This window comes from Myotis nattereri (assembly GCF_964212035.1).
Source record: "Myotis nattereri genome assembly, chromosome: 1".
NCBI classification, from domain to species: domain Eukaryota; kingdom Metazoa; phylum Chordata; class Mammalia; order Chiroptera; family Vespertilionidae; genus Myotis; species Myotis nattereri.
In genome coordinates this window covers 144,664,146-144,677,084 of record NC_138075.1, presented here as the reverse complement: position 1 = coordinate 144,677,084, position 12,939 = coordinate 144,664,146, and the positions used below count along the sequence as shown (strand labels likewise).

The 12,939-nt window shown below is 32.3% G+C and overlaps 1 protein-coding gene across 1 annotated transcript in view; it reads left to right on the top strand.

Moving 5' to 3' along the window:
* Positions 1-12,939, top strand: part of TBCK (TBC1 domain containing kinase) — a 171,199-nt gene that overhangs the window by 70,958 nt on the left and 87,302 nt on the right. The window contains exons 10-18 of the mRNA XM_081105075.1: positions 266-414; positions 1,838-1,976; positions 3,263-3,362; positions 5,760-5,809; positions 5,973-6,102; positions 7,551-7,649; positions 9,544-9,606; positions 10,067-10,193; positions 11,716-11,766. Of these exons, the coding sequence (XP_080961201.1) occupies positions 266-414; positions 1,838-1,976; positions 3,263-3,362; positions 5,760-5,809; positions 5,973-6,102; positions 7,551-7,649; positions 9,544-9,606; positions 10,067-10,193; positions 11,716-11,766 (908 nt within the window). The remainder of the gene's footprint in view (positions 1-265; positions 415-1,837; positions 1,977-3,262; positions 3,363-5,759; positions 5,810-5,972; positions 6,103-7,550; positions 7,650-9,543; positions 9,607-10,066; positions 10,194-11,715; positions 11,767-12,939) is intronic.

The window sequence follows — 12,939 nt, the reverse complement described above, 5'->3', positions numbered from 1 at the left end:
CCCAGGGCATGTCCAATCCATCTCTTCCAGTCCCGATTGGCCGGACCCAGTAGCAAGCTAACCTACTGGTTGAAGTGTCTGCCCCCTTGTGGTCAGTGCTCATCATAGCAACTGGCCAAATGAATGGTCAGACACTTAGCATATTGGCTTTTATTATATAGGATATGCTAATGAGGTATTTAAGGCTTTTAACTATTTTTTTGAATTATTCTAGGAAAATTCTAATGACTTTCGTTCATGCTCTGTATTTTAAATGTTTCTCAAGGCCAACCCCAGATGAATTAATGCAGGACAAGGTGTTCAGTGAAGTGTCACCTTTATACACCCCATTTACAAAACCTGTCAGTTTGTTTTCATCTTCTCTGAGATGTGCTGACTTAACTCTCCCTGAGGATATCAGTCAGCTGTGTAAAGGTAATGATAAATAAGAATAAGCAATAATATAAGCCTTGTTTTTAAAGAGAGTACTCATATCCTAGTTTTGAAAGTATCAACAATATATGTAATACATTAGTGAGACTTTATGGACACTTATCTTGGAATTAAGTGGTAACTCTGGGCATGTTTAACATAGCATTTTATATAACTAACCTAACTTTTAATCCCTTCAATTTAACATACTTTGAGCAGGAACTTTAAGAATCAAGGAGAGGATGTGGTACCACACAAAAATTTACTATGCAAAACAAAGTCCCATTTTCATCTCAAATCTTTATACTACAATCAGGTCTTCTAATTCCCAATGGAATTTTCATTACATCAACATTTATATATCATACTAGAGGCCCGGTGCACAGATTCATGCACCGGTGGGGTGCCTCAGCCTGGCCTGTGCCCTCGCAATCTGGGACCCCTCGGGGGATGTCGGATAGACGGTTTCGGCCTGATCCCCACAAGCCTGATCCAGACAGGAGCCCAATCCAGACAGGAGGGAGCCCAATCCAGTGCATTGAACATCTGTCCCCTGGTGGTCAGTGCGCATCATAGTGACTGGTCGACCAGTCATTTGGTTATTTGGTCACTTAGGCTTTTAGATAGATGATAGATAGATGATAGATAGATAGATAGATAGATAGATAGATAGATAGATAGATAGATAGATAGATAATCTATTTTAAATGATCTCTAAAAATTGTATTGTTGATAGAACATTCATCATACTATTATACTTCACATTTTAAGAGAATATCAGCTTTTGTCTTTTTATCTCTCTGTGATATTTACACCTCTCTGAATGTGTGCTGTAGTGACACCAGTAAGTTACTTTTATACTGAAAAGTTATGAAATAAGTCATAGCAATAAATAGTTACTAACCATTCATTCAATTAAATATTTATTGAGTTTCTACTTTGCTTCACACACTGTACCTTCAAGTAACATTCATGCCAAATGGTGAGGCAGACAGACATTTAGTCACAGAATTATGATTACAAATGAAGGTCTCTCTGAACATAGCAGAATGGAAGCATAGCCTGCGTGAGACATCAAGAAAGACTTCTCCAAAGAGGCAGCAATTGACTCAAGACATGAAAGATAGGGCAGTTCGTGTTGTTTGCCTACTCTATGTTTTTCTGCCCTTAATCCTTTTACATAGAACACGATATCTTAGATATACCTGATATATCTGTGACCCAGGTGGTAAAAATTCCACTTTTTCTCAAGAAACTGAACGTACATTTCATATTCTGTGCATTTTATAGTATGTATATCCTTAAGGATATCTTACTATGCTTTTAAGTTTTTACTGTTTTAGAATATTAGCTATTATTGTCTGTTGCCTTTTAATAAAAACAAATAGTGAGATAACTGTGATTCTCTTTAATTTGCCATTAATAGATATAAACAGTGATTACCTGGCAGAAAGATCAATTGAGGAAGTGTATTACCTTTGGTGTTTAGCTGGAGGTGACTTGGAGAAAGAGCTTGTCAACAAGGAAATCATTCGATCCAAACCACCTATCTGCACACTCCCCAAGTAAGAAAAGAAAAATGTTGGAAAATTTTAAAAAATGTAGTAATAAATTTTAAAAAAAAATTGGATAACCATTCCAACTAAGTGTTTATCACAGCTATTGGACGTTAGTAACTCATTTTTTTAAATGAAGTGTCTAATTATTAAATTCTCATCAACATTATTTTTATTAAATATTGTTTGTTTATAAGTAATATGCTTATCTCCATATGAAGTTATTATTACAGAATACCTTGTAATAATTGATGTTCAATAAATGAAAAAGGTACAAGTCAGAAAGAACAGTAATATTGAAGAGTTAATCAGCTAACGTGCCTATTATGAGAAACTATTTTCTATTTGCAATTATAAATCATAAATATGAGGTACTTGCTTGTCTTAGAGATCATTAAAGTGCTAAGTCAGTGTTGAGCAAAATCTGCACAACTGCACAAGATCCTGGACACTATTCTGTAAGTTTAGATTGGAATTTAAATAACAATACAACCTAAGGGACAAGGTTATTGCTGTTCCCTTGCTCTTAACATTTATTCATGTAGATCTGAATCTGAATCTCTTGAGTTTCCACCAATGCTCTAGCATTTTAATTTTAGATTTTCGGACTAGATTTTATCATTGTAGGTTATTGTAGAAATCACCTGCTGATCATTTCTTTCCCTCACATGTTAAATTTTAGGTTAATTATTTGAAAAGACCATTGGCTCTCTACTTTTTTCTCTCTTAAACTAATTTTTCAATATTAACTTCAGTTATACTGTGCACATTGAGTTAGGTAGAAAATCAAGAAATAAGATGAGAGAAATTCTAAGAATAAATACTTTAAAGGATATATAAATTCTCAAAAGTAATTTTCTGAAATTCTAAACAAATTTCATACATTTATTATTTGATATCCTTTCCCCTGTGAAATCACGGTCATTATGTAAGGTTTTTCTTTTTTCTCACTTTATCATTCTTCATTCATATATACTTTCTCAGGGTCACATTTGAATAGTATCAGCAAAGTAACTTTTGTGTTGAATCTGACTTAAGATACAGTGTAAATCACACTCTGATGTTGCTAAAATGCTTTATGCACTATATTCGTAGTTACTCAACATATATTTTAAAGTTAGAATTGTTTAGAGAATTTTCAAACAGCAGTCATATTTTTTATTAACCCATTAAATCTAAAATTTCTTTTTTTATGAAAGAGTTCATGATTTAGAATAAAATTTCTTTTGTAGAAGAAACACTAAATTGGATTTTGTGTACCCATTAAAATGATAATTTTTTAAAATTTCTTCTAGTTTCCTCTTTGAAGATGGGGAAAGCTTTGGACAAGGTCGAGATAGAAGCTCACTATTAGATGATACCACTGTGACATTGTCATTATGCCAGCTAAGAAATGTAAGATTGTTATTTTAGCAAACTTGCCAGAAAACCCTTTTTTTTTTTTTAAAGAAACCTTACAGATACACATGAAGCCTTGAATTGCTCCCTAATTTCAAAATATAAGAGAGTTTCTTTAATGTATGAGCCCACGTACAGCATTATTGGAAATGCATCTGTACATCTTCAGCTTTAGTATGTATATTGTCTCATCGCTCAAAAGGTGGTTTTATTTGTTTACCTTTGTACCATCATAAGAGTTCTCATTTCTCCACATACTTGGTAATACATGGTATCATCAAATTTTTTAAAAATTATTGCTCCAAAAGGACCAGAATGGTATTTTGCTATAATACTAATGTTTAATTCCATGGTTATAGTGTAGATATGAGTTCTTTCATGTTTTTTGACTGTTTACTTACCTCTTCTGTGTGTGACTGATTCATCTTTTGCCAATTTTTTTGAGTCATTTCTTACTGAGTTGAGGGCTTTTAAAATGTATTCCAAATACAGTGTCTTTGTTGGCTATATTATATGTGTTGCAAATTTCTTCTAATCTGTGGCTTCTTTAATTTTTTGAATAGTATCTTTTAATTAATAGAATTCTTACTTTTATCAGTGTTTTTATAGTTCACTGTGTTCTATTACATTTTACTTACTGTTACTTATTTAAAGTTATACCAAGATTATAAGTATATTTTGTATAATGTTCTATATTTTGTTCTAAAAGATTTCATTAAAAATTTATTTGCAAAAACAAAAAAAATAAAAATATTTTTTCTATAAATATTAGAAAAAATGTTAACATTGCTGATTTTTAAAGTAATATGGAAACCAAAGAATAACTTTTACCTTACACTTTCTGTACAAGTGTTCTTGCCCTTTTTTGCCTTTGATATGCTAAAATTTTAATTAATAAAAAATAGCAGAAGATAGATCTAAAAGTAATATTTATGCCTTAAAGGATAGTAAAATTCAAACTTTAAAAATTACATATTAATAATGCAGTCAAACTTGGGGAAATACTAGTTTTCTACTTAGAATTTTTATCCGTGAAAGAAATACCTAAAGATTTAAAGGCAAAATAGGATAAGTGCATACATGGCATGTCAAATTTTAGAAGCCATGCATAAAACCAGTGTTTGCCAGATTCTCATTGTTGGATGAAAGATTTTCTTTTGGCTTTTAAAAATTCTGTGAATAATGCTAATGTAAGTGCGTAAGGACTCTAATCAATAGAAGGTCAGTGCCAGCTGCACACGGAGCTTGAACCTCTGTGTGAATACCATAGGAGCAGACACTCTGTCTTCAAGTTGGGAGCTGCACTGAAGAGCAAAGCAGCAGGCAAGGTGGCGATAACTTTAATCACCCTGCTTAGGATGTGTCCAAGATTTTACTATACTATGGCCTGTCTTCTTACGTTTTTGAAGAATACCTATAATCCTGCATGTTATGTTATTATTGGAGAAACATTTTATAATGACTTTTTAAAAAGATAAGAGAATTGAACTCATCAATATTTGAATCATACATATTCAAAATACGTTGTAAAAAATTCTTTTGAATTTTGTTGTATTAGTACCCTTACTATTGTCTTAGTTTGTATTAACTACAAAGTAAAAATAAGTAAATTGAATTGAGTTTTAAATTAAGGGATATCTATTTTTAAAGTACCTTTTAAAATAACCTTCATCTATAATAATAAAAGCATAATATGCTAATTAGACCAGACATCCTTCCAGACAACCTTCCAGATGAAGCCAGGGCTGCAAGGGAAGCCCAGGTCCTGGGTGCCTGCCGGCGGCTGGAGGGAACCCTGAGTCCTGGGTGCCAGAGAGAAGCCAGTGCCGGCAGCCAGGGGAAGGAAGGCCTACTCTTGCACAAATTTCATGCATCAGGCCTCTAGTATAATTTAAAAATGTATTATCCATGTATTAAATTTTCATTTTCTTTTTTTTTTTAATTTATTGCTTAAAGTATTACAAAGGGTATTACATATGTGTCCATTTTATCCCCCCGCCCTAGACAGTCCCCTAGCCTCCCCTATCCCCCACTGTCTTATGTCCACTGGTTATACTTATATGCATGCATACAAGTCCTTTAGTTGATCTCTTTTTTTATAATAATTTCAGTAATTCTGAATTGTGTTTGGAAAATATCATAGTCGATGTCTAACATTTACAAGAGACACCTGTAGGTAAAAATAATCAATGTACAAAAACTATTTTTCAGAGCTAAACTTAATCACTGGAGGCATAATATATTTGTATATTTATGATTGGAATGGATTTTAAATTTTATACTTCTCAGTACCTCATATAAATTCATAAATTTTATATTATGTTGCTTTTGAAGTGCGGTTCAGCATTTCTGCCTCAGAGTCTCACACATAATATTTTCTCTTTTAAATCACAGAGATTAAAAGATGTTGGTGGAGAAGCATTTTACCCACTACTTGAAGATGAGTGAGTATATAGAGTCTCCTTTTACACTTATTTTTCTTCACTGTTTATGTTAGATTGGTAAGAAACATATATGTTCAATGAAGAGCATTTCCTAAATAAAACATTTAATATGGAGGTGTTGTGTTTTTTTTTTAATTTTTTGCCTTTTGTTTCTCTTTTATAGCCAGTCTAATTTACCTCATTCAAACAGCAGTAATGAGTTGTCTGCTGCTGCCACGTTGCCTTTAATCATCCGAGAGAGGGACACAGAGTACCAGCTTAACAGAATCATTCTCTTTGACAGGCTGCTAAAGGTAGGGGTGTAATGTGGAGAGTGTTCTAAGAGCCCATATACAATACTTATTTTTTATTTCATTTGTAATTATTAGAGAATCTTGATGTCATAAGAAAACTAATTTTTATAGCCTGTCTTTTCTGATAAACATTTAATTACAAAAATGATACATGTTCATAGTAAATAAAACTTAAAAGTAAGGACAAATGTAAAAAAGTAAAAATGATGTAGGATTATATGAAAAAGCATGTTAGATAATAGATTAATATCCATACTGTTTAAAGAATATTTAAAAATCTACAGGAAAAAGCACTAATGTTGAAAGAGAAATGAATAAAGAATATAATGGAAATATAACTAGTCAGAATAAATCTATTCAAAATATTTATCCTCACTAGGAATGAAAAAAATTTTAAGAGGTTTTTTAAATAACCAAATTAGTAAAGTGAACAAAGGCATATTAAGATTGGAACTCTCATTCCTTGTAATAAGTGTAAATTGAAACAGTGCATAAGGCAATTTAAAAGTATATATGAAGAGCCTTAATGATATCCATAGCCTTTGTCCTAATAATTCTTTTCTAGAACTCTCTCTTAAAGTACAAATTTATAAAGGGACAAGGATATAGAAGTAGCCATAATAATAACACATTTATTGAATACTTTCTATATGACCCAATATTTTACAAAGTGCTATGCATAAATTATTTAACCCATATGAAGCTGATAGTATTATTTACACATGACTCCTTGATAATTCTTTCAGATCACAAAATAGAGAGAAATAATTAAAAACAGTAGAATCAGCTCACCTCTTCGGTTATATTATACAAAATTTACAGAATTTAGGGAACCATTCCATTGCCAACTTAATGTCCTATATAATAAAAGCCTAATATGCTAAGTGTCCAATTGTCCAGTCGTCTATTCAACCAATCAAAGCGTAAAAATGCTAATGATATGCTAAGGCTGCTTATCTGCTTGCTATGACATGCACCAACCATCAGGGGGCAAACAGTCGACTGGTCAACCAGTCACTATGATGTGCACTGACCACCTGGAGGCAGATGCTCCAACTGGTAGGTTAGCTTGCTGCTGGGGTCCGGCCGATCGGGACTGAGTGAGATGGGCCAGACATGCCCTGGAGTCCCCCCACAGTCCCTCTCCAGCTGGCCAACCTGCTTCATCCCCCCCCCCCCGGCCCCAATCATGCACTAGTGGGGACCCTCAGCCTGACCTGCACCCTCTTGCAATTTGGGCTGAGGGACCTCCAATCCCCCAAGTGCACAGATTTCATACACCAGGCCTCTTAGTGTATTAATAATACCAAAGTAATAACACCAAAGATACTTTGAAATTTATTTAAAATCTCTTTCAATTTATCACTGATATATATTCCAGACTTTCTAGACTAAAATATGCTACTTGATAATTTGAGACATTTTTTGTATCTTTCTTTCATCTGTAGGCTTATCCATATAAAAAAAATCAAATCTGGAAAGAAGCAAGAGTTGATATTCCTCCACTTATGAGAGGTTTAACCTGGGCTGCTCTTCTGGGAGTTGAGGTAAGAAAGAAAAGAGAAAGAAGTTGGTTATAATAGTGCTAAGAAAGAAGAAAGAAGTAGGAAAGTGCTTTCCAAATATATATTTTTCAAATAGAAAGTTATATAGTAAAATATAAGCATTAAGAATATTTGACAATTTTAAATGAAAGGACTAGAGAAAAAGAATAGATTAACAAAATATAATTGAAGATTTGTTAGATTTATATTATTTAATATTTCACTTAGTGGAGCTCATAGAAATTATTTTGATTATTAATTTTCAAATCAGATTATTTTAAGACTATATATACCAGTTATAAGCATATTATCCTGCCTATAAAGTATGTGTATGTTTATTTAGGAATAGGATTGTCTATTTATAAGTGGTTCTAAATTTGGAGAAATCCTCCATCAATTTGAACCTTATAAAAAATCATTAACAGCCTTAGCTGGTTGGGCTCAGTGGATAGAGCATCAGCCTGCAGATTGGAGGGTTCCGGGTTTGATTCCAGTCAAAGGCACATGCTTGGGTTGCAAGCTCGATCCACAGTAGCCGGCATGCTGGAGGCAGCTGATCAATGATTATCTCTCATCATTGATGTTTCTATCTCTATCTCCCTCTCCTTTCCTCTCTGAAATAAATGGGAATATAGATTTTTTAAAATAATTAACATAATTTAGTGCTTTTTTGGCACATCTATCCCACAAGAACCATGCTGCCAAGACAAACTACTTTGTCTTGTATAACACCTAATCTGTTGGCAGTGAGGAAATGAGAGGTCCCAAAATTATTACAGTGACTTGCAGTACTAACAGAGAACTCTGGTAACAGCAGTCATGATAATGGGCCACATTCCTGCCCCGTTTTTTTGGTTTGTTTGTTTTTGTTTTGTTTTGTTTTTGTTTTTTTTATTTCCAGGCAATTTCTTTGTCATCCTTCAGATATTCTCTTATCAATATCTTATGGATATCCATCATGTATTTTTTTCCTGAATTCCCTCAACTATTTTTAATTCTTTTCAACTCCCTGTTAAAAGAATTTTATTTATTTATTCCTGATTCCTTTGATGATATTCTACAAACATCTTTGAGTTTGGCTGGCTACTTTACAAGAATGCCTATTGTTCCATATAATACATTAATAGTTAGAATTGTTGAACCACATAATGCTAAAGTTCAAGAGGACTTGTGAGGTCAGGTTGTCTAAATCTGTCATTAAATAGACGTACCATAGAAGTTGATGTACCAGCAAGTAATGTCATAATTTTGAACCCCAAATTAGTGGCTCGTTCTACATCATTACAGTAAACCTAAGTTAAAAGAATTGTTCCATGCTTGATCTTATTGAACATGACTAAATTTGAAATGGTTTATTCAATTATTTCTTCTGTACCGGTATAACTAAAGTATAAATGATCCATTTAATCCCTTAGTGATTCCATACCTACATGATGTTCTACTCTTAAATTTATTTCAAACTTCTGCTTCCTGTGCTGAACTAGCATTCCTTTAAACAGGTCCATTTTATTTTTTCTTTTATTACCAACTTTAACAGGACAATTGTGGGTTGTCTTCCTGTGCTTCCTTCCCCCCCAAACTGACAATGTTTGAGGTAACAATGAGTAGAGAGTAACAAGGTTGTATTGTGCTGTGGAAACTAGGGTGTTTGACTAAGTATATTCATTTGCTACTTGACTCATCCAACACTTTTGTCTTCTGGAACAAAATGGCAAGTTGTCCTGGATTTTCATCACAGATTATCAAAACTGTAGAGAATTTTTGTAAGAGATATACCTTGGTTTTTAATGTTCCCATCTATAATTGGGTGGGTTTTCAAAGATAGATGATTATTTATCTACATTAATAATTTATCGAGGATATGATGAATTAATATTATTCTCTTTATTTTTTTCAGGGGGCTATTCATGCCAAGTATGATGCAATTGATAAAGATACTCCAATTCCTACAGATAGACAAGTATGATTTAGATTTTCTTGAACAATCTAAGATAATTTTGCCAAATCTTTAATTTATAGAAAGACAAGAGAGAATTATCTTCTTTGCATTATGCTCAGCAGCATCATATTCTTATGCTGTTCGAGTAAGCATACTTTTGTATCAGAAGTTAGTGAATTAGAACTGTCCCTAAAAGGAGTATAAGCCAAGTGACTTTTCTTAGTAATTGTACTTTATCTGTAGAACCTGCCCTTTATATAGTAAAGAAAGATTTTTTTGGAAACTATACAAAAGAAATGGTCTGTTTTCCTTAAGTGTACAACCTTTTTGTTGTTTCCAGAGTGTTAATATAGAATTCAAAAACTTTAGATACCAGTATTATGTAATTGGTCTATTCTGAAATTTATAATAAAATTTTTTTTCTTTACCTTGGTGTTTATTGGAAATCACAGTTTCATCTTATTGTTTTGCTGTTTTACAGATTGAAGTGGATATTCCTCGTTGTCATCAGTATGATGAACTGTTATCATCACCAGAAGGTCATGCAAAATTTAGGCGTGTATTAAAAGCCTGGGTAGTATCCCATCCTGATCTGGTGTATTGGCAAGGTAACTTTTTTCCCCAATTAGTAAGACTCTTTTTGAAGTATAGGGAGCATGTTGCATGATAGTTTCAAAAATTAAAATATCAAAACATACTTGGCTTTGAGAAAAGTCAATACTAAAGCTATGATCCATTTAGTGAAAGGTTTATATGAGAACTTTTTAAAAAAACATTGCCTATATGCCAAGTAGAGATCCTTTAAAGGCATGTTATTTAATGAGACAGTTTGCCATCATGTTAATTAGGAAAGTAGAAAGAACAGTTTGTGTGATTGTAATCTTTGTGGATACATTGTCTCAGTGCTTATGAAAATAATAAAATAATTTTATAGCATAAATAGTTTGGGGCTAGTTCAGTGGTTCTCAACCTTCCTAATGCTGCGACCCTTTAATACAGTTCCTCATGTTGTGGTGACCCCCAACATAAAATTATTTTCGTTGCTACTTCATAACTGTAATTTTGCTACTATTATGAATCGTAATGTAAATATCTGATATACAGGATGTATTTTCATTGTTACAAATTGAACATAATTAAAGCATAGTGATTAATCACAAAAACAATATGTAATTATATATGTATTTACCAACGGTCTTAGGTGACCCCTGTGAAAGGGTAATTCGACCCCCAAAGGGGTTGCGACCCACAGGTTGAGAACCCCTGGGCTAGTTGATATTTTACCTTTTATTATTTACAGTTTATACTTAACCTGTTTATTGGAAATTAGGGAATAGGATACCACCCTAAACTATTTATTTTATTTATTATCTCTTTAAAAACATCCTTAATGTTCCATATCCTTGATTTTTACCATTCTCATTATTATTTTTATGGTCATTGATAAATTCATGCATGAGAAATCCGTTACACCCAGTCCTGTATTTGAATTTATTGTAATGAACAGTGTTGTTATTTTATTTAATATTTAAATTCTCTATTTCTGGCTGAACTTAAAATTAAGCTATTATTTTTCTTAGCTCTGTCCATTTTAGAGAAGTCCTGTGTCTTCCAAACAATTATAGATAGACTTATGTACATTCTTTCAGTATGACAACATATGAACAGCATTATTATCAATAAAAGGAATATGTCACATATTTGTATTTCACTGCACAATTTTTAAAGGGTCTTTTTTCATGATACCAAAGAAGCATGTAAGACAAATCTCCTCTAAGATGAGGAAATATGCCTGGGGATGTTAAGTCATTGCCAAGAACACACAGGATCAGAAATGGGATTATATCCCAAGCCTTCTATCATCTTTACATTTTGCTATTAGTATATTTCTCTCTTAAACTCATAATAATATTGATAATAATAAAAGCTGATTTATGTTGGGCACATACTATGTGCTAGTCATTATCAGTTACTCCCCACAGTGACCCATAGATAATATATTTCTGGATGAATAGTATTTATAATGCTTAATCTATAGAAAGGTAATGCAGAGAACTGAATAAGGTATATATCTACAGTTCTACTTAATTATGTTTATTTGAATTCTTTTCTTCAACCCCTCCCCATCAGGTCTTGACTCACTTTGTGCTCCATTCCTATATTTAAATTTCAATAATGAAGGTAAGCTTATTTATCAATTAAATAATTGTGGTGCATATTATCCTAAAATATTTTATTCAAACATGAAAGGTTTTTGTTTTTATTATAAGGATCTTGCTTGCTTTCTAGGAGATGGTATAAATATCTGTGAGATAATCTGTTGCATAATTTTAGAGCATGTGAAGAATTTATTATTGGAGAGTTTTTTCTAAAAAATTCATCTACTTTGGTCACCATTTTTATGAACATAGGAGAAAATTTTGACTTCTTTAGAGATTAGGTTTCGCCTGTGTATATTTCCTAAACAATTTATAAAGGAATTCATATTAATCTTGTATCTCCAAAGCCTATTATTTCAACCACTACCTTCTTAATGAAAACTTTACTCATTCTCCCTCCTAAACCCAGCACTTTGTATTTCATGAAAGTATTTGTGTATATTTTGTGTTCTAGATATTTATTACTAATATAGTAATCCTTTTTTTGGTTAGCAGCTTTTTAAAAAAATTTTTAGTGATTGATTTTAGAGAGTCAGACAGATAGACATCAATTTCTTGTTCCACTTATTTATTTATTCATTTATTGATTGATTCCTGTCTGTTCCCAGACTGGGGATGGAACCCACAACCTTGGCATATGGGCATGACACTGCAACCAACTGAGTTACCCAGCCAGGGCAGCAGCAGCTTTGTTTAATGATTGATTTTTTTTCTGTTTTTTATTTATTCCCCTGTTATAATGCCTTTATTATAGTAGATTTTTCAGTAAGTATTTGTTACACTTAACAGACTCAAATCTCTAAAGATATGACATATAAAAAGTATTTACCATATATATAATGTAACTCTCTAGAAACCTTAATCTCAAAATCTTTATTTTTTTCAAATTCTATTTCATGTCAAATTTTGCATAGATTTCTGAAAATAAGTAGAGATAGCATAATCCCAGAGAACTAAAATTTTGTAATTTTAATTGGTTTAAAAATACACTGTTCTATGATATCTCTCATTATCTAGACTACAAGTTTGCTATGTTTTGTTAGGTATAGGCCATTATTACACATATTGCTTGAAGAATAGTAAGCAATCTGTATTTGAAAAAATAATTTATGACTAAGGTTCCTAAATCCAAGTTCTGAGGCTTTTTTGCTTGCATCAACAAAAAATAAGGATTTTTTTGGTTTGTATAGCTCAT